General features: G+C 43.6%; 1 protein-coding gene across 1 annotated transcript in view; it reads left to right on the top strand.

Annotated features, from left to right (window-relative positions):
- SLC41A2 (solute carrier family 41 member 2) overlaps nucleotides 1-21,712 on the top strand; it is a 186,781-nt gene that overhangs the window by 120,093 nt on the left and 44,976 nt on the right. Inside the window, exon 11 of the mRNA XM_077761993.1 lies at nucleotides 6,489-6,611. Coding sequence (XP_077618119.1) covers nucleotides 6,489-6,527 — 39 coding nt within the window. The 3' untranslated portion in view covers nucleotides 6,528-6,611. The remainder of the gene's footprint in view (nucleotides 1-6,488; nucleotides 6,612-21,712) is intronic.

Below are 21,712 nucleotides of genomic sequence, written 5' to 3'. Positions count from 1 at the left end.
CAGTTCTTGATTAAGAATAAAAGCTGTAAATAAGCTAAATGTCCAACAGTAGAGGGATAGTTTAAAAAAATTATGGCCCACAATTTGCAAAATATATGTAAAATATTTATCATTGTGTACAATCTTTTGCTTCCAAAAACATTTCATGACATGAGGGAAATTCTTGCAAGGTTAAGTGGGAAAACATCAAGATATATGCAGGTCGATCTTACTTATGGTGGATTGCCTTCCATCACCCCCCTCACCCAGGGACTAGGGAGAAACAAGCCACTGGGGTTTATAAATTTTCCTGCTAACTTAATGCAAAGAAATAAATACAACCCCGGGCAGTGAGACGTCAATACCTCAGGAAGGAAACGAATCCTCACAAAGGTCAGGTCTATAATTTCAGATCGTATTTTAGGAAAACCAATCAGAACTCCACTGTATTCATGCTGCGAAGGTCTCCATCTCAACCCCCACAAGCTGGTGTCCGCCATCACGGAGCCCTGTGCTCGCTGCTGCCCCTGATGGAGCCAACAGAAACTACAAGGAGAACAGCAACCTGAAGATCACGCACAAGCTGTGAAATTTGCAAAAGGGGCAGGGCTTAGTGATCTTGTTATTTCTATGGGATGAGTGGCAGTGTAGTGGGAGAAGGGAGAGGTGGGAAGAATTTGGGTATGAGTGGAGTTCACATGGCACAGCCCGGAAGACCTTGCCAATATTTCTCACTGGTACACATTACAGTCAGCCGAGCGCCTAAAACTAACACTGATACCTCGAATCCGCCGTGGGGCCTGGGCACCTCATGGCACCCGTGCAGACAGCAGGCTTAGTACAGTACAAGCATAGGAAGCCGGGCATGCTGCTAATCAGCTTCTCCCTCTCTCCCCAATTGACTAAAGCAACTGTTGAATCATTCATTAAAGGCCTTCCAATCTTCTCTGGGGGAGGGTATATCTGCTCTGGGGGAGGGTATATCTGCTCTAGGGGAAGAGTCACTGGAGAGGCTAGCCTCCTGTCCTACCTTGAGTGAACCATGACCACCCCCTCACTGTGGATCCCTTGAACATCAGGAAGCCTCAAATGAAGGCCCCAACTTTCCCCTTCCCTAACGGTCATGGGCATGCTTTGGGGACAGAAATGCAAAGGGGCTACCACAGGACTCACAGTGCCTTTGAGCTGGAGGACTAGTGGGTGGGGATGGGGAAGAAAGGTAATAAATATATGTGTGATGTGCAGCTGTGCATTTTTAAGAGACTGAAAGGAAACATCGAAACTGATTGTAATCGGCATAATAACATTGGTTATCTCACGGTGGTATTTTAGATGCTGTTCTTTTCTATTCGTTCCTCTCTATATTAATACAATTTTCTGCAGCAAACATGTATTATTATTGTTGTTGTTGGGTTTTTTTAAGGTTGTGTGTCCTGCCGAAAAAGCAACCTTGGCCTTCCAAAAGCATGTTCTAAATGTAGTTTTCAAGGGAAATTTGCTTGCCTTTAGTGGTTATGACAGAGGGTATCTCTATGCCTGTGGTGTTCTCATCACGTAGGCTACCAGCTGTCATTGTCATTAGTGCTAACATTAAATTGATTGACACTGTCACAGGATAGTGACTTAAAGATTTCCTGCATCCTTATAAGGTGAGCAAGTGATACCTCCTGGGTGAAATGCTCAGGAACACGAAGGACAAGAGCTCTTCACTGTACTTTCTAGGCTTCCAAATCCTCTATCAGATGTAGATTGGGCAATATCTATTCTAACTTGTTTTATGGTTGTTACATACCATGCTCTCTCCTTAAGCCCTGGTGTGCAACAAAACATAGGTAAATACAACTTCAGTTGCTACTTCTGATCAGATTATTGACATAGGCTGTCTTTGATCCAACCATATCAATCACATCCACTGGAATGCGCCATTAGAAGATGGTGCCTCCAGTCTATTCACAATAGATGCCCACAGAAGTAAAGGATTAAAAACATGGATGTTTTGGGCCCATTTTGTCTGGAAAGTAGAGATGACTTGATTAGCTGGAGGCAATTGTTGGCTTCTGAAGCTGCTAGCTCGAATAACAAATGTCCTTCTCTTTCAGTCACCTTTGTGATGGAGAAACACAGGTGGGGGTGATTGAGTTTTAATTCAAAGATATTATGAAGCATTTACATGAGGAAGAAATTTAGACTTCTTGGCCATTTATCCAGAAGGTTGAGTAGTTTCAGGGCAAAGGAAAATGTGGTTAGTGGCCTCAGAGTAATCGGCACATTAACCATCCTGCAGAAATTTAAAACTATTCTGTGTGGGTTAATGGCTACAATTAACACCAAAATTAGATACCATATGTAAGTAATTGAGACTATTTAACACAGCTATTGACTATATATATCTCTGGACTAGAGCAGGTAGTCTCAGGATTCATTAGAGAGTGTAATTAGCAAGGCTTTATTGGATTTCATTACTGGCTCCAGAGCAGATCTGTACAGGAAACACCTTGGTAGGTAGTTTTCTGAGAATGCCTGAGTTGCCATCATCTCAGCGTTTGGTGGGAAGTGGGTAAATACGTATTTTCAGATGCAGATTCAGTCCATCAAACTAAACTTTATCTCATCATATCCTCTCTCCATTCCCTCCACCAATCTCCAATCTTTAATGGCTTCCCTTTTCCCCACCCTCAAATGAACATTTCCGCCCAACCATCAAGTTCCTTCATAATTCTCCCCATCACTCATTGCGTAGACACAAGTGTTTGCTGGCGTTAGGTCTGGTTTCTTCATTCTCCACTTTATCAGCTGCGCTCACTTCCTGTCTTCCTCCACGGCTGACTCCCATCTATCACTGGACAAAAAATCATTTACTGAGAAAAAGGGAACCAGAAGGAGGTAAGCCCATGGAGGAGAGAAGGAGGAGGGATGAGTATTTGAATCTGGGAGGAGGGCAGTTGTGCTAAAAGCTTACCTGAAATCTAATCAGGCCGAACGTTTGAGGAAAGGTTTTCGATGCTAGCTGACCATTAGAACCACCGGGAAGCTTCTATAAACCGCTGCCACCTGGAGCCACGCCTAGAGGTTCTGATTTACTTGCACTCAGGTGGGGCCCAGGTAGCTACATGTTTTCACAGCATCTGGGGGATTTTTAAAACAGCCTGGTTAAGAACTCCTCAAGAGTGTGGCTTCTCGTACTTTGATGTACAGATACATCCCAGGGGTGCGGGTCAGGAGGATTTTGTTACAATGGACATTCTGGCTCCCTAGGTTTGGGGTGAGGCCCGACATTGTGCAGTCCTAACAAGCTCCCGGATGCTGCTAATGCGGCCAGTGTCTGGGCCACACTGGGTAGGAGGGCCAGCACTGTGGAGCTGGAATAGGACCCAGAGAAAATGTTTTGCATCCGAAAACAAACTGAGATAGAGCCCAAGTGCTGTGACACGGAGTCTGTGCACAACAGGATGATAATGATGATGATAATGACCTTTGAAGGCAGGGGAAATCTGATACAGGTTGCCCAGACCTCCCCCGCCTGTGAGGACAAGTCGGTCTCACGTTTACGTTGTGTTTACAGCACATACACAGATGATTCCTGCTTATTACTCAATTTACATACCCGAAGCAACTCCCTTCTTAAGTCTCACCCAGAGATTTCGAGGTGTCCCTGGGGGGTCTCACTCCACTTCAGCCACAGCCCAGCCTCTCAAGGCTCTTCAGCTGGGGATCGCCTTGCTCCTGCTCAAAGCTCAGGACTCCTCTCAAGGAAGGTTGTTCTTGCTGCTGCCGCCAGGCTCTCCTCGGACCCCACCGGGGCCGCTCTGAAGGCGCTGTTCCCAGGGGATCCCTCGCAGAACTTGCGAGGCCAGAACAAACTCCGTCCAGGGCAGTGCCAGGCAGCGTCCACACAGCAGCGGGAGAATGCCTCGTGCTGAGGCTCGCTTCCTGCAGCGTCAGCCTGTATCTCTTCGGAAATAGCATCAGACTCTCCCTGCAGCCCCTCTCCTGGCCCGATCCACGGGCTGGCACAGACACAGACCTCATCCTCGCCTTGGCACAAGGGGAAAAATGTAAATTGGCTCCAAACAGAAAAGTCTGCCTCTTGGAATCGAGTTCCTTGCCCGAAGAAGTTTTAAAGTGGGATTAAGGTGGCCGGTGCTTATGAGTGTGGTGGGCTCTGGTTGCACATCTCCCTGGTTTTTTTGGGTTTTTTTTGGTGCGAGCATCACCCTTTTTGGATTGTTCAAGATGCATGCGGAAATTCAAACAATTAAGCAGTGAGACATTTAAACAGTGTTGGATTAAACCATTACAATTCAAACAACATGGAGATTCAGTCTTGCTCCGCATCCCCCGCGCCCTTGCTCACAGGTAAGCCACCTCGATTCTCAGGGCCGGCTTTTCCATGCTGTCTTGCAGCTTTGAACTACGTGCTTGTACCTCTGCTTCACGATTTCTTGGTTTTCAACAATTATCTACTAATCGCCAATGTGAAACATCTATAGCTTGATTCACTTACATGATCTCCTTTTCCGGCTCCCTCCTCCTGATTTTGTTGTGTTTTTTATTTATTTAAATATTCATTTTTGAGAGGGAGAGTGTGAGCAGGGGAGGGGCAGAGAGGGAGACAGAAGATCCGAAGTTGGCTCCATGCCAACGGCAGAGAGCCCCATGTGGGGCTGGAACTCATGAACCACGAAATCACGAGCGGAAGTCGGATGCTTAACCGACTGAGCCACCCACGTGCCCCTGGTTGTGTTTTTTTAATGACTGGTTCTTATTTTGGTTCTTATTCTTCTATGCTTAAACTTTTGTTTCTCAGTCCCTAATCTCTAGGTGTTGGTTTCCTACCAAAACGTAAGATAAAGACATCAGCACCCTTGCGTGCTCCTTGACACCTCCCTCTTTCTCCAAGTGCTGTTAACTGTGTTATTTTATCATGTTTATCTAAACAACATCAAAGGTTCAGAAATGCGATTAGTAAAAATTTATTGTGCACACAGCACAAAGGACGGTTTGCAAACCGGGAGCTCGCAAACCAAAACACAGTGTGAGGCTCGGGGGTGAGACTGTCACAAAGCAGCCTCTGTAATGAGAAAGCAGTGCCTGTCCATCCTTTACGGTGACTGTTTACAATATTAGAATTCTCCCAAATGATAGGGAACTGGCCAGTAGTTAGGGCATGTCAAGCTAGGAAAGCAGTTTAAGTTTTGCTCATGATTTCCAGAGGCATAAGCAAGAAATAACCCAGGTCAAGTTAGCCTTGCAAAATAAGCTAAATTAAGCTCTGCTTGTATGACTAACTGGTTTTGTCTGCTCAGGGAATTTGCAAGGCCTGTCTCTGTTTGTTTTTGATTTTAACAAGGGAAACAGAGTTTAGAAAGTTATGTTTAAATAAACCGCGTTTAATGCAGGACTGGGGCAGGCTGACTGGATGCACAGAATAGGAAATCTGTCCTATGGCAGACACACCTCTCAAGGGGAGATTGTGAGAGTCAAGGGCAAATCCATTCTCTTCCCTTAAAGGCCATCAAATACTGAACTGTTTATGTCACTGAAACATTAATGTCACTGAGAAGACACGCTGGGTGTCGTAGTTTGTTTTACTTTTGGAATGAACACTCTTGTACAGTTTTTCCTCCCTGGTGTTTAAAAATTATCTTCTTTCTTGAGAGAAAAAATTACCCTATCGTTAATATCTTCCAGCTGTTGAATACATTTTGAATACGTGCATGTACACGGGTTTCTTTCTAGGACCATTTGCATAGAAGTTATCCTGGGATTACATTTCCTTGCCCTCTTTAGTTTGTTTCACTGCTCTTGGGGCTGATGCATTGTCTTTCTTCAATGTATTTTTCCTTTTTTCTTTTAAATTTTTTAAGTTTATTAATTTTGAGAGAGAACGAGAACCAGTGGGGAAGGAGGGCTGGGGGGTTGGGACAGAGGATCCGAATCAGGCTCCACACTGACAGCACGGAGTCCAAAGTGGGGCTCAAACTCATGAACTGAGAGATTATGACCTGAGCTGAAGTTGGATGCTTAACCAACTGAGCCAAGCAGGCACCCCATTCCTTTTTTTTTTTTTTTTAAGTTTGTTTGTTTATTGAGAGAGAGGGAGGGAGGGAGAGAGAGAGCAGGGAGAGGTCAGGGGGAGAGAGAGAGAGACAGAGAGAGAGAGAGAGACAGAGAGAGAAAGAATCCCAAGTGGGCACCACACTGTCCTGTGGAGCCCATTACAGGGCTGGAATCCACAAACCGTGAGATCATGACCTGAACAGAAATCAAGAGTTGGAGGCTTAACTGACTGAGCCACCCAGTTGCCTCAATGTATTTTTCCTTTTGCCGCAGTAGATCCCTAAATTACTTTAAAAACAACAACAACCAAAAAAGCACCATGGTGTTTGCATGTCTGAAAATGAGTTTTTGTGCATCCGAGTTCTTGCATTGTCTGAAAATGTATTATGCTCCCCTAATATCTAATCAATGTTTTGATTAATTCTACATTTATAATCCTTTTCCTCCAGAACTTTGAAGACCTTTCTCTACCGCCATCTAGAATTTAAGGGTCACTGAAAAGGAAGCAGCAGTCCTAAGCCCAGCTGCTGGCTTGAGCCCCAGCTCCTGCCACCTGCTAGCTGCAGCCATGGGTAAGTTTCTCAGTACTTTCACCCAATAACTGGTGGTAATGATGATAAATCAAAGGAGTGTTGTGAGGATTCAATCACTTAGCTAATATATATGAAGTGAAGCAGGTGCCTGCAGGTAGTAAGCCCTATGGAAGTGTCAGCTCCCTTAAAAAACCAGTTTTTATCATCATCATCATCATCTTACATTCATCCTGGCTGTTCTGATGTGTCATGATATTATAACTGTGTGAGTCTTTTTGTACTCCATGAACTTGATAATTGGAAGACCTTCAAGTATCTTCTTTTAGTTCTGGGAATTTTTAAATGTTTTCAAATTAATTTTATGCTGTTTACGTTCTTTTTCTCAGTGGTCTTGGTTAAATGTAGGTCCTTTTGAATTAAGACGACGTGTTTCTTTTTTCCTCAGATTTTCTCTTTGTGCTTTTTTTTGGTTCTACATTCAGAGAGATTTTCTCATCTATTTCTTCCACATGATTTATTACATTCTAAATTTCTGCATTCATGTCGTTAATTATCACACATAATTTCTGGTTCTGTGCTTCATTTGGTTAGCAATTTGGAGTTTTTAATGGATGTAATAACTATCCATATCTCTTTGTAGTGCTTAGATTTGTTTTATGATCTACAATTTCTGCTGAATTATCTCAGTTCCTTCTAGAATGTAGAAGAACTATAGTCCTGTATAGATGTCTCACTTCTTTTCAACAATCTCCTTGCATTTTAGTCCTTTTCCATGATATTAATTATACCCTCCCATCATTGACCTTTAAAAACAACACATTTTGTAACTCCCTGTAATTAGGACATAGACTTTGGTTCAGCCATTCAGAATATGCTCCTGTGAGAAGTTTGATTCGAAAGTTAGTTGCAGGAGGAAATGGTCAGGACACCTGACATCTATTTTGCACTGCAGGGAGTGGGGGACACAGCAGCACAATTTCTCTGGAATCTGCAGCAGGGGCCATAGCGGATCCCTTACCAGACTAGGTCTATGGGAGACGTTCCTGGAGACTCTGCTCAGAGTTGATTCCTCTAGTTCTTTAAGAGATTGTCTAAGATGCTCTTTCCATGCTTTGGCTATTGTTGAGAGTGCTGCTATGAACATTGGGGTGCATGTGCCCCTATGCATCAGCACTCCTATATCCCTTGGGTAAATTCCTAGCAGTACTATTGCTGGGTCCTAGGGGAGTTCTAGTGTTAATTTTTTGAGTAATCTCCACACTGTTTTCCAGAGGGGCTGCACCAGTTTACATTCCCACCAACAGTGTAGGAGGGTGCCCATTTCTCCACATCCTTGCCAGCATCTAGAGTTCTCTGATTTGCTCATTTTCGCTACTCTGACAGACATGAGGTGGTATCTCAGTGTGGTTTTGATTTGTATTTGCCTGATGAGGGGGGATGCTGAGCATTGTTTCATGTGTCTGTTGGCCATCTGGATGTCCTCTTTGGAGAAGTGTCTGTTCATGTCTTCTGCCCATTTCTTCACTGGATTGTTTGTTTTTCGGATGTGGAGTTTGGTGAGTTCCTTATAGATTTTGGATCCATCAACTGATGAATGGATCAAAAAGATGTGGTTTATCTATACAATGGAATACTACATGGCAATGAGAAAGAATGAAATCTGGCCATGTGTAGCAACATGGATGGACCTTGAGGGTGTTTTGCTGAGTGAAATAAGTCAGGCAGAGAAGGGCAGATACCTATGTTTGCACGTATAAGAGGATTAGGAGGAATTTAATGGAGGACCATGGGGGAGAAGAAGGGGGGAAATAGAGCAGGGAGAGAAGAAGGGGAGAAATAGAGGGGGGAGAGGGAGGGAGGCAAACCATGAGAGAGTCTTGAATGTTGAGAACAAACTGAGGACTGTTGTGGGGGGAGGGGGAGGGGGGCGATGTGCATGGAGGAGGGCACTTGTGGGGATGAGCATTGAGTGTTGTATGGAAACCAACATTACATAAACTATTTAAAAAAAAAAAGATTGTCTAAGATGCTTAACACCCGATTTTGAGTACTTTTCCTGATAATGACTTTTCAGCTGGATTTATTCCCCCTATTTCAGATTGTTTTCTCAAACTGTTCGTATGGCCTTGCCATATGAACCCCACCTCTTGGTATCCATGATCTTGTATAATCCTCGTTCACTGAGTGTGGGCAGGCTGGGCATATTGGCTCACTTCTGATGATTAGAATATGGCAGACATAAGGGGATGTCACCTTTCAGATCCTGTAATAAGAGCATGGCTTCTGTTTTGGGTGCTTGCTGTCTCTGGTTCACTCTTAGATCATTCACCCTGGGGAAAAAACCAACTACCATGTCATAAAGCAGCCATGTGAAGAGGCCTATGTGGCAAGGTTTCACGGCCTACAAAAATCCATGTGAGTAAGCTAGGAAGTAGTCCCCCTCAGTTTCATTTGAGCTTTCAGATGAGACCACTGCGCTAGCCAGGAGCCTGATGGCAATCTCAGGAGAAACCTTGAGCCAGAAGCACCCAGCTAAACAGTGCCTGATATCTGACTCGCTGAAACTGTGACATAATAAACGTTTGGTGTTCAATAGCATTTCTCACAGATTCAGAACAAAGAATCCTAAAATTTGTATGGAACCACAAAAGATCCTAAGTAGGCAAAGTAATCTTGAAAAAGAACAAAACTGGAGGCATCACAATCCCACGTTTCAAAATATAGTACAAAATTATGGTAATCAAAACAGTATGGCACTGGCACAAATATAGACACAGAGATCAATAGAATGGAATAGAGAGCTGAGAAATAGACCCACGATTATATGCTCAATTAACCTATAACAAAGGAGGCAATATATGCAATGGGGAAAAGACCGTCTCTTCAACAAATGGTACTGGGTAAACTGGACCACTTTCTCATACCATACACAAAAATAAACTCAAAATGGATTAAAGCCCCAAATGGGAGACTGAAATCATAAAAACCCTAGAAGAGAACAGAGGCAGTAATTTCTCTGATATCAGCCACAGCAACATTTTTCTAGATATGTCTTCAAAGGCAAGGGAAACAAAAGCAAAATTAAACTTTTGGGACTACAACAAAATAAAAAGCTTCTGCACAGCAAAAGAAACAGTCAACGAAACAAAAAGACAACCTACTGGATGGGAGAAGATATTTGCAAATGATATATCTGATAAGGGGTTAATATCCAAAATCTATGAAGAACTTATGCAACACGATACTAAAAAACCCAAATAATCCGATTAAAAAATGGTCAGAAGACATGAACAGACATTAGTCAATGGCTAAAGCCAGTCACACAAGAAATAACAGATGTTGGCAAGGATGTAAACAAAAAGTTGGTGGGATTGCAAACTGGTATAGTCACTGTGGAAAACAGTATAGAAGTTACTGAAATAGTTAAAAACAGAATTATCTATGATCCAGTAATTGTACTACTGAGTATTTACCCAAGGAATGTGAAAACACTGATTCAAATGAACGGATAAAGAATTTATGGTATATATATATGTGTGTGTGTGTGTGTATGTATGTGTATATATATATATATACACACACACAATGGAATATTTCAAGGATGAAATCTTGGCATCTGCAACAATATGGATGGAGCTAGAATATATTATGCTAAGTGAAATAAGTCAGAGAAAGACAAATACCATATGATTTTACTCATGTGGAATTTAAGAAACAAAACAAGCGAACAAAGAGATGAAAAAGAGACAAACCAAGAAACAGACATTTTTTTAAATGTTTATTTTTGAGGGAGAAAGAGGGACAGCAAGAGCAGGGAAGGGGCAGAGAGAGAGAGACAGAGAGACAGAGAGACATGGTGAGCAGGGGAGGGGCAGAAAGAAAAAAGACAACAGAATCTGGAACAGGCTCCAGGCTCCAGGCTCTGAGCTGTTCGCATAGAGCCTGAGGCGGGGCTCGAACTTGGGAACAGTGAGATCATAACCTGAGCTGAAGTCGGACACTCAGCTGACTGAGCCACCCAGGTGCCTCAAGGAACAGACTGTTAATGACAGAAAACAAACTGATGGTTACCAGAGGGGCGGTAGTTGGGGGGACGGGGGAAATGGGAGATGGGGTTTAAGCGTACACGTGTTGTGATGAGCTGGGTAATGAATGGAATTGTCGAATCACTATATTGCACACCTGAAATGTACATGACACAGTGCGTTAATTTTTACAAAGAAATTTTTTAAAATGTTGGATGTCTTTCGGCCACTAAGTTTGGAGTAATTTGTTGTGCAGCAACAGCTAAACAGTGCAGGTATCACAAATTTAACTTGTCTAAAACTAGACTCCTGACCCTTAGTCGTGCCCCCAATGTGCTCTCGTCTCAGTCTCCCTCATCTCAGCAAATGACTACCTCCTTCTTCCAGCCCCTGAGGCCAGAAGCTTGGGGCCTCATCCTTGGCATCCCCTCCTCTCTCACGACTGATAACCAAACCATCGGCACTCCTTGTCAGCGCGACCTTCGCAGGATTTCTAAGATCGGCCCATTTCTCACCCTCTCTGCTACGATCACCCTGGACGAAACCACTGTCCTCTCTGATATGGATGATTGGCGTAGTGTCCCCCATGTGTCTCCCTTTCTCCGTTTTTATCCCTCTCTAGTCCAAAGCCAGAGTGACCGATTTAAAGAGATCATTTTTCTCCTTTGCTTAAAACTCTAATGTTTCCTCATCTCCCTAGTAAAGACCGTCTTTTTTTTTTTTTAATTTTAGAAAGGGGGGAGGGGAGAAGAAGAGAATTTTTTTTTTTAATGTTCGTTTATTTTTGAGAGAGAGAGAGAGCGAGCGAGCACAGGGCAGGGGCAGAAAGAGAGGGAGACACCATCCAAAGGAGGCTCCAGGCTCAGAGCTGTCAGCACAGACCCACCTGCAGGGCTCCAACCTACAAACCGTGAGATCATGACCTAAGCCGAAGTCAGATGATGCTTCACCGATTGAGCCACCCAGGTGCCCAGAGAGAGGGAATCTTAAATGGGCTCTGCGCTGATGCGGGGCTTGATCCTACCACCCTGGGCTCATGCCCTGAGACAAAATCAAGAGTCAGACGCTCAACCTACTGAGGTGCCCAGGTGTCCCGAGGCAGTCTTATAATGACTTGGAAGGCATGCGTGGTGACTTTCTCTCCTAGCACACTTCCCTTTGCTCTCTTCCCAAGCCATCCTGGGCAGAGTCAAAGTCTGAGCGCATCTCAGGGGCCTTTGCACGTGCTGTCCTTCAGCTAGAAGGGCTGGACACACCTGACTTTGGGAAGGGATTCTCTCTGCTTTGTCCATTGCCATACCCCCAAACCTAGATAGTGCCCGGCTCACAGTAAGTCTTTAAACACCCACTGAATACATGTATACATGCAGGTAGAGTGGATGCCGTGCTTTGCAGCTTTTAGCCCTGATCGGTACACAGCATCCATGATTTTAATCTGTTTCTCCTTCATGCGGGAGCCTTTCCCTGCAGGCCCTATGACTGTTAGTTTCCTGCTATGTTTAATAGTGAAACACTGGTTCATTCATTTAGGTAGTTGGCGTGATTTTCTCTGTCTTCAGTGGCCTCTTTCCTGAACGAGTGGGCCGACTTATACCGTGTGTGTGTGTGTGTGTGTGTGTGTGCACGTGTGTGTTTGTGTGCACACAGCTTTTGGTGGGGGCTGCTGGGCACAGCCAATGGTAGACTTCACTAAAAGCTTTCACTAAAGCATCCTCATGTTAAGAGCAGGCAGATACACTGAACTTTTTCCCCCAAAACGTCCAAATGAGGATGGCTTTCTCTACTTCGAGAACTCAACCACCACTGTAGGAGCCCTATGTTGTCCTGGTCCAATGTGGGGAGCACTTTCCTCAGATTTCAGTCTGGGGAGCAAAGCCCACCATCACTCGGAGGGGTGAGGGTGTTGAAAACAAGAAAAACTTGATGTTCTTCTATAGTTTCCATCAATGACTGCTCTTCATCCCCTGTCTGTCCTCTGCACCATCTGACTCCAAGGGCACTCGAAGCAAGAGCTCTGCTGTGCGCCTTGGGAAGGGCTCCTTCCCTTTCCACCCGCCTGGTATTCACAATTTTTAAAAAAAAATTTTTTAATGTTTTATTTATTTCCAGGAGAGAGATAGCGTGAGCAGGGGAGGGTCAGAGATAGAGGGAGTCAGGGCTCTGAAACAGGCTGCAGGCTCTGAGCTGGCCATCAGCACAGAGCCCGATGCGGGGCTCGAACCCACGAACCACAAGATCATGACCCAAGTGACAGTTGGACACTTAACCGACTAAGCCACCCAGGCACCCCCACAATTTAAGAATGTAGATGTCCATGCCCTTTTCAATTCTCAGCAATTTCATGACTCTATTCTCTTTAATTCTTTTTTGCTCTCCCTTTTCTGAGTGGGTTTCTTGCAAAACACAGTGGTAAACTCTCATCTTCAATCAGAAAACACTGTTATATTGCCATTTTTCCTCCTTGCCATCCTCATTATATGGTACTTTCGTTTTTCTACTTGCCTTCATTTTCTATTACCTGGAGCTTTTGTTCCTGGTGTTACAAAATTTTATAGTGGTCTGTGCCGCTTGGCGGAGGCCTGTTTTATTCATTGTGCTGAACAGAGTCCTTCCCTTGCCTCTAGAAAAATGTCCACTATTTTTGACAGTTTTCTACTCACTGTTTTATCTTCCTGGAATTCCTTTGAGTTGGAAATGTTACCTCTTGCGTAGATTAGCTACCTGTCTCATCTTTCTTTTTATCTTCTTCCTGTGAGATTTCCTCATCTCCTTATCCTTTAATTGAATTTATTTTGGCCATCCTGCTTTGAATTTCCAACAGTTCTTTTTATTCTCTATTTTTTTCCTTGCTTTTCAGCATTTCTTGTTTTATGAATAAAATATCCTCTATTACCTCCTGGAAGATAACGGCTCTACTTGGTGTTTTGCTTGTTTTAATCTCTCTTTCCTCTCTTTTTTTTTCTCCTTGCTTTGGACGACTTTCCCAAATATTTGGAGATTCCTAATTGTATGCTTTGTTAAAAAGATAAACTGAGGCATTGAAAAAATGTTAAGCATTTGAGCAAAAATTGATTTGAATTGGGTTGGGCCAAACTGAAAATGGTTAGGATTTGCTTGGCTGATGGGAAATAGGAAAAGACGCACAGAGTCCAGTGTGGAAACAAAGAAAGGAAATTATTCAGTCGGCTGTAGCTTAGTTGGCTGTTAGTGACTGGTTGTGCTTCGCATTTTGATTTTATAACCTGAGGTGTTTATAGGCTTAGATTGTGGTTTGCTTACATAGGCCGCCATGGCATTAGTGACACCCCAGTCTAATGGCCTCCCGGTTTAATTAAACAGCTACATTCAAGATTAAGATCAGGCATGCATTTCATTTGTTGACCGGTAGGTTTCATGTTAGGATAATGGACCATTGGGCATTTGTATAGGGGTCATTTCTCTGGGATCCTGAGTGGTGTGTGCATTATATTGCGGGATGCTGATTCCCACGTTGGGTGTCAGGCATAATAGTCATAGCCTGGCGAACATCAGTAGTAAAATGTCATTGTCTAAACGTGGTATCCCCCCAAGATACTAAGCTATGTCATTACCATATTTTACTGTTATTATCCTAAAATCTGTGACCAACTTGAGGATCAGTACTGTTATGTATTTATCTTGATATTTCTTGATGTCTTAGTAAATGTGTGTAGAAGGAATGAATGGACACACTCAGCCTGGTAGGAATTGACTCATGACCTTGCCCAGCACCTTGAATAACACCAGCCTAATAATACAGGCCAACCAGCTGCTCATTGTGCCACAGGTTCCTGCCCAGGCCCCGAGTGCTTCATTCCAGGTGAGGCAGCTCAGGCCTCATGAGACCAAGACAAGGGTGAGTGTGTGTCCAGGANACACAGAATCCGAAGCAGGGTCCAGGCTCCGAGCTGTCAGCACAGAGCCCAGATGGGGCTTGAACTCATGAGCTGTGAGATCATGACCTGAGCCAAAGTCGGACGCCTCACATACTGAGCCACCCAGGCGCCCCTGTATTGCTGCACATTCTTAACAGTGAGCCTGAGTTTATTGTTGGATCCTTTTTGCCAAGACTGAACGCAGAGCTAATGGCTTCCAACTACGCAGTGATGCTCAGCTACCCTCGTGGCTGTTCCGTCTGGATGTTTTTCCCCTTTGTCGTTTCCACACTGAAGAGTAATCAGTGTTGTCTCAGCCCTGCCTTTTCTCCATTTGCCTAACTTGACGAGCCACTTTTCATCTGAAAATGTACCCTCTTTGATATTGGTGGTGAACATGATGTTCTTTCCATCTAGAAAAAGGAGCACAATCCTTATTCCCTTTTCCCTCTTTTATTTTTATTTTTTTTAATAAATGTGTTTTCTTGGTTTTGTTTTGTTTTAGAGAGAGACAGAGTACAAGCAGGAAAGAGACAGAGAGAGAGGGAGACACAGACACCAAAGCAGGCTCCAGGCTCTGAGCTGTCAGCGCAGAGCCCAACACGGGGCTCGAACTCACAAACCACCAGATCATGACCTGAGCTGAGGTTGTAGGCTCAATCAGCTGAGCCACCCAGGGCCCCCTCCCTTTTCCCTCCTTAAGTCAGTCTGTGTCAGATTTGCCTCAATGCCAAGATAATTGATTTTAAATAGGATTTCTTAAGACTTTTAAAAAGTATAAATAGATGATGCCTTTCCTATTTAAGTATATCTTATCCCCTTGCTTCATACTAAGTATGATAATGGATAAAGAGAAAAATGTTCCCTTCAGAGTTTCACAATCTAGTGGAGGAAAAACATACAAACATAACTAATCTGAGTTTGGCGGATGTTATATTGTTATTAATGGCACAGAAACAGTATTTAGGGAATGGAGAATAAGCTCGTGGTCTCTCTGTGACCCCAGCTGGGTATTCACAGAGCTTCTGAATGACTCTGAAATGTAGAAGCGAAATTTAAAATCCGTAAAATTACCTTGTGGTTTGCTTTTATCACTTCTACTGCAGATTTGTAAATTAACAAATGGAAATTCGAAGTGACAGGCAGGTGTGAAAGGGAACTCCAAGAAACAGCTGCTTTAAGGAATAATATTGAAAATGTATAAAAGCTGTTAATAAATAAAAAGAAGCCCATATGTGTATTTTTAAAATCCCGAACACTTCTTTCCTGGCTTCTTCACAATCCCTAAGTATAAATAGCTCTTTTTTTTTTTTTTTTAATTAACCAAATCTGCCCAGATTTCCAAGGACCCTCAAGGAAGCATAAAGGATAAGCTATGAGTCAATGTAAAAGATTAAGTCAGAAATGGTGGTTGAAAAGGAAAGTGGAGCAGGCGTGAAACCCAGAGCTGAGGCTCACGAATGTGCTGGGCAGTGAAAGGGGTGGGGGCGGACAGACCCGAGAGCAGCTTGATTAAAATCCTTAGTGGAGCCTTTGGATCCTCCGAGCTCCGCTGCCGGGTGTCGTGGTTGGGAAAGCTCCAGACCGCCTCAGCTCCCTTCCACCACCATCACCAAAGAGGCTCTTGTGTGTCTCCTTTAAAAACATTTTTTTAATGTTTATTTATTTTTGAGAATGAGAGAGACAGCACAAACGGGGGAGGAGCAGAGAGAGAGGGAGACACAGAATCCGAAGCAGACTCTAGGGTCTGAGCTGTCAGCACAGAGCCCAAAGCGGGGCTCGAACCCATGAACTGCAAGATCATGACCTGAGCCAAAGTTGGACGCTGAGCCACACAGGCGCCCCCATGTGTCTCCTCTGTAGACTGCACATCTGCATGGGATTTTGTGTGAACAGGGTGCTTGGCAGTTCTGCAAAAGTGTAAAAGGGCCGTTGCACCAGCACGTAGAGCCACGTCACAGGGTGGAAGGTGCACCTGTATGGGGGCCTAAATCAAGCCCAAATCACAAACGTGAGCAAGACAGACCTCAGGAGTCCTGGCAAGTGATTGATAAAATGAGTAGAACAAGAAGCTCCCAACAGTCCAGAGAGCTCCAGAGGGAAAGGAGGGGCGATCAGAAACCATTCAAGATCGATATCGTGACCCGAACAGCAATCTCGAGTGATTGGGAAGGAACGACCTGGACGTCCACGTGGGAACACTGCTCACAGAGAGCTGCTGGGTGAAGAGTTCAAACATCAGAATAACAGAGAGGGTTTCCCAAGGATTTAAGAAGAAAGAAAACATTGAGGGGTGGAAGAAGAAAACAAATTTGGAGTTCACCCCTTTAACTACAGAGAAGAGCAAAGGAAGGCTCTGGAGAAAACATGCCTGAGGCTGAGAGCTGGGGGTTGTCCATATTCCTGCAGGTTGGCCGGTTGACCTTTCAATGTCAGTTGACCTTTCACCTGACCTTTACCATAGGCCACGTTGATCTTTCTTTTAGAAGCCAAAAGGGGGTTTGTAAGAGGTAGGGCAACACGCTGTCAGCCCCACATCCCACAGCTGCAAGGATTCCATGAGGAGCACTGCCCGTTTGAATGACATGAGGGCTTTTCCGAAAGAGAGGTTGCCCTGGACACTTCCATCGAGTGGTTCGTGGCTGCATACCAACGTCCACTCAGCGGAGCCCGGAAGTCGGACAAGCACAAGATACAAACCTGCCTCTTAAAGACATTTCAGATTTCTGGGTTAATCCACATACCTGGTCTCCATTGCATTCACAGTAGGATCCCAATGATTATATTTTAAACGGGGCACCTGGGTGACTCAATCAGTTAAGCTTCTGACTTTAGCACAGGTCATGATCTCATAGTTCATGAGTTCGAGCCCTGTATCGGGCTCTCTATCAGCACAGATCCCCTGCGGATCCTCTGTCCCTGACCCCCTCTGCCCCTCCTCTGCGCCTACTCTCGCTCTCTTTCAAAACTAAATAAACTTAAAAACACCTGCGATTATATTTTAAATGAATAAATCAGTGTGCCAGACACCATGGCAGACACTAGGAATGTGGGGTAACAATGCACCACTTGTGGAATTTAAGTCTTACAGCTTGAGAGCAGAATGAAGTGAAACTGAGACATTACAGTTCACCCTGCAAATAAAAAGAGAGAGCAAGCCACTGTAGTGATTAAAAATATATTTATAAAGTGGTGACAAAAATCTAGATGCATCACTTATGTTTAAATTGGTTATATTGAAATCTGGTAAAGAGCCACTGACAAAATTATGAACAAAACCTAATTATCTGCTGCTAAAGGAGACACGCTTACAAGACAAAGTGCCCTGTAAACTAAACGCTCTGAGGAGCACAGCTGATGAGAACCTGCTATCCTACATGATGGAATGAGCTCCTATGATGGAAAACATACATAGTTCTCTCGATGCGCCATTGAGGCTGATGAACACAAAGTGTCAACAGGAGAAAATTCAGATATTGGATTATCTGATGGGAAAATGCACAATTTTCCTAACGGATTAAGAAAAAAAATACTAAATTGAAGTACCTTCTAGGCACCGTTAATCATGGTTTCAACTAACAAAAATAAAGTGATAAAGTCCAGTGCTGGCAATCAGAAAGAAATATGTATTCATATTACAATTGCCTAGTGACCCCGTAAATGGGATTCTTCTGTCTGGGGCCAGTAAAGAAATATCCCAACCAGAACCATGAAACTGTTCAAATCCTTTGTTCTGGTAACCCTGCTGAATCTCAAGGAACTATCCTTTAAAAAAAACTTTGGTTTTTTTTTTTTTCTTAACAATGTTCATATTGGCACTCTTTATAATTTTTTTTAAAAAAATTAGAGAAATACTCCAAATTCGCAGTGTGAAGGGATTAATTAAATATAAAGCTACAGCTATTGAAGTGACAAGCACATATCTGCATTGTTTATCCCTCATGGTCCAGAATTACCTTCCCACACACACAACCTAGAAAAATGGACAAAGTCTAAGAATCAACTGTTTTCAGACACCAGGCTGAAACTGACTGCGATCCTTGAGGAAAGAGAACAGTTGAAGTGAGGTCCGCCATTGCCAAGACCATCTGTCAGGAGGTAATTCCCAGGGTGCGGCTCACTGCGGAGAATCCCAGACTCAGCCCACCAGTCCCTGTGAGTTGAGGAGATGGACTGATGCCCTGGGATGCCAGTGTGGCCAGGATTGACAAAGTAGGGCACCCGAGTGAGGAGAGCCATGCTGAGAAAGAGCTTCCAGAGTGTAGATAGGGGTCTTTCTGGGTCTTTGACTAAATGCCCATGAGTGCCTGTGTAGAGTAAAACCCCATAAGGCCAGACAAGAACAACTCCCAAGGATAAAGTAATAATCCCAGAAGTCACACAGTGCTGGGGATTATTATTCGCATCTCCTCCAGTGGAGAGAAAGTTCCCACTGAATATTCAGGGCACTAAGTAGGGTCCTTGGAAAGGCCGTATCCTCCAAATGGGGTTTAATTAGTCCTAGGATGAAAACCAGGCTACAACCATCTTAAATGACTTTTTACCACGAAAACTCAGCCAAGAAAAGTTAGCTTAATTAGCCACATATCTATGTAGCAAAATGAATTTGTAATTAAAGGTCTTCCTGCAATGAAAATTCCCAGTTCAGATGGGTTCACAGGTGAATTCTATTTAATATCTGAGGAAGAAATCTTGCAATGTCTACACAGGTTCTTCCAGAAAATACAAGAAGGAGCCCTTCCTGAGTCATGTTATGAGGTCAGCATTCTCCTGACATCAAAACCAGATGAAGACATTATAAGAAAAGGAAACTACAGGACAGTATTTCCCATGAACATAGATGCAAAATCCTTAACAAAATAGCTAACTGGCTATCCCAGTTTGCTGCTACAGGGCATCTCCAGAAGATCTCTAGCTGGCATCATACGCTATAGTCAAAAAATGGAGTTCTTTCCTTCTAACCACCTCTATTAAACCTTGTGTTAGAGTTTAGAGCCATTGCAATAAACAAACCTGCTGGAGGAAACGATCCTACATGATATCAAGGCTAACTATGGAACTGTACTAATTACAACAGTGTGATGTCAACGGAATAGAATAGAATCCAGAGAGATACCCACTTATACATGGTCACTTGGTTTTTGACAAAGCGCGAACAGGAGAAAAATTTTTCCCACAAATGGCACTCAAGAAGCAGAGTATCCAAATGGTCTTAACTAGGACCCTTCATACCATACACAAAATTAGCTAAATGGATGTAGACTGGAACGTGAGAGCTGAAGCCTTAACACCTCTGTATGAAACCTCGGGAGAAAATCTTAAAGTCTTTAGGGAGTGGCAAAGGTCACATGGGACACAATCTGCCACAAAATAAACATCCATACGTTGGACTTCATCAAAATTAAAATGTTTTCATCTTGGAAAGATACTATTAGGAAGACGAAGAGGCAACCAACAGACTGGAAGAGAAGATTTGCAAAACACGTTTCTGATAAAGGGCTTCCATGCAACATTTATAAAGAAATCCTACAAATTGATACCAAGAAGAACATGCCAATTCTCAAAATGGGCAAAAAATTTGAATGAGCATTTCTCCAGACAAGGTATGTAAAAGTGTATATAGAATAAGTTGTCGCTAAATACACAAAGTGTCTAATTCATGTGTACACAATGGTAAGAATCAGAAATGAATCTGAAAATTATTTTGATGTAGTATTTGCTGAAATATTTTCAAATAAGGTGTTCTTGAAAAAACTTTCTTTTTATTAAAGAGCCTAAGTTCATTTAACTAGAGAATCGGTAATCATGGATTTGAGTGACAAGATGCCAGATTTCCAGCATCTACCTCGTGGCAACACATCCCAACATTGTGAGCTCAGGAGTGAAGAACACAGATACAAGAATATCTCAGAAGCGTCATTGTAGAGTTTGCAAAATTTCAGAGAGGATGATTCGCCGATTCTTATAGGGCTAATCATTTCTAGCTCCAGCTTCATTTTCTGGTGTGAGAATAAAGCCTGTTCTTTGTTGAAGGAGCCGAGGAATCAGAAGCAGCCCCTGGTTGGGAAGAGCTGACAGGCGCTGTGTTCTCCAAAGCACACAAATATCTTTTCAAGAAGGAATTGGCATTTGGATCCCGCCGCTGCTGCCGGAGATCTCCAACTGCAGAATAAGAATAGTGCGGCAGAATGTGGTCCCTGCTGTTCTGCTCTCATTTGTATTGTATCAATCACAGGTCCGACGAGAATTCGCTTGCTTTCATTTTTTCTTTTCTTTTCTTTTTATTTTTTGCGAAATCGCCGGGATTTTCTGTGTCTGCCGGGGATGGACACTTCCTGCATGGGGTGCCTGGCTTTGGGCTAAGTGCTGTCAGAACACCTGGAGGCTTATTTGGAAATGAGTGGTTCAAGTTCAGGGACTAGCATTCTGTCACGACAGGCTGGAACAGAACACAGACCCTGGCATCTCTTGCCCAGGTTTCTGTCTGAAAATACACATCTATCTGTATGGGGTGGGGCTGGACGGTGCACCGACCAGAATCGTACTCCATAAGCTTCTTGGAATTAGCATGGTGCGGAGAGAGCAGAAGGTTTGGACCTTGGCTCCCTCACGTAGGTGGTCTCTGTGAGCCCTACTTTCCCCATCTGTAAAATTAGGGTAGTACAAGTTGCCAGTTCTTATCGGCAACGCTTGGACCAGGTGTGTTTTAGAATTCAGAAATTGTCAGATTTCAGAAAAATAACGCCACGCAAACAGCATGTGTTACCTAATACTCCAAGAGGGTGCAAGGCTGTATACCATCATAAAACACGTTAATATTTCTGCAGGGAAACGTATGACTGTTTACAGTAAGCAGGATAAATAAAGACTGTAATTAGTCTCATGTTAGTTTAGGTCAGGTTTCGCTGCCAAGTGAGCCTGCTGTAAATCTATAAAAAGACTTCTGGTTTTTAAGGTTTATAGGTTTCAAAACGGCAGATAAGGGGGTGTAGAACTCAATTATATCCATGGCGACTGCTAGGCCACAGGGCTTTTCTGTGAGGAGACTATGATGACCGTTGTATCGTGGAAACTGCTCCTTTTTCTGCAAAGTAGAACAGAAAACTTCTGGGTGATCACAGCCCCTGTGCCCGCACCTTGGCAAGCAGAGTAAGGGAAATTCACCCCTTCATTCAGGGTAAATGCCAGATGTCAGTTCCATCCTGAACTGAGCACCTTTGTG

Source organism: Crocuta crocuta, unplaced genomic scaffold (genome assembly GCF_008692635.1).
Source record: "Crocuta crocuta isolate KB4526 unplaced genomic scaffold, BGI_CrCroc_1.0 scaffold193, whole genome shotgun sequence".
In the NCBI taxonomy this organism is placed as follows: domain Eukaryota; kingdom Metazoa; phylum Chordata; class Mammalia; order Carnivora; family Hyaenidae; genus Crocuta; species Crocuta crocuta.
The sequence above is the reverse complement of the archived record's forward strand: the minus strand, read 5'-3'. Positions and strand labels throughout refer to the sequence as shown.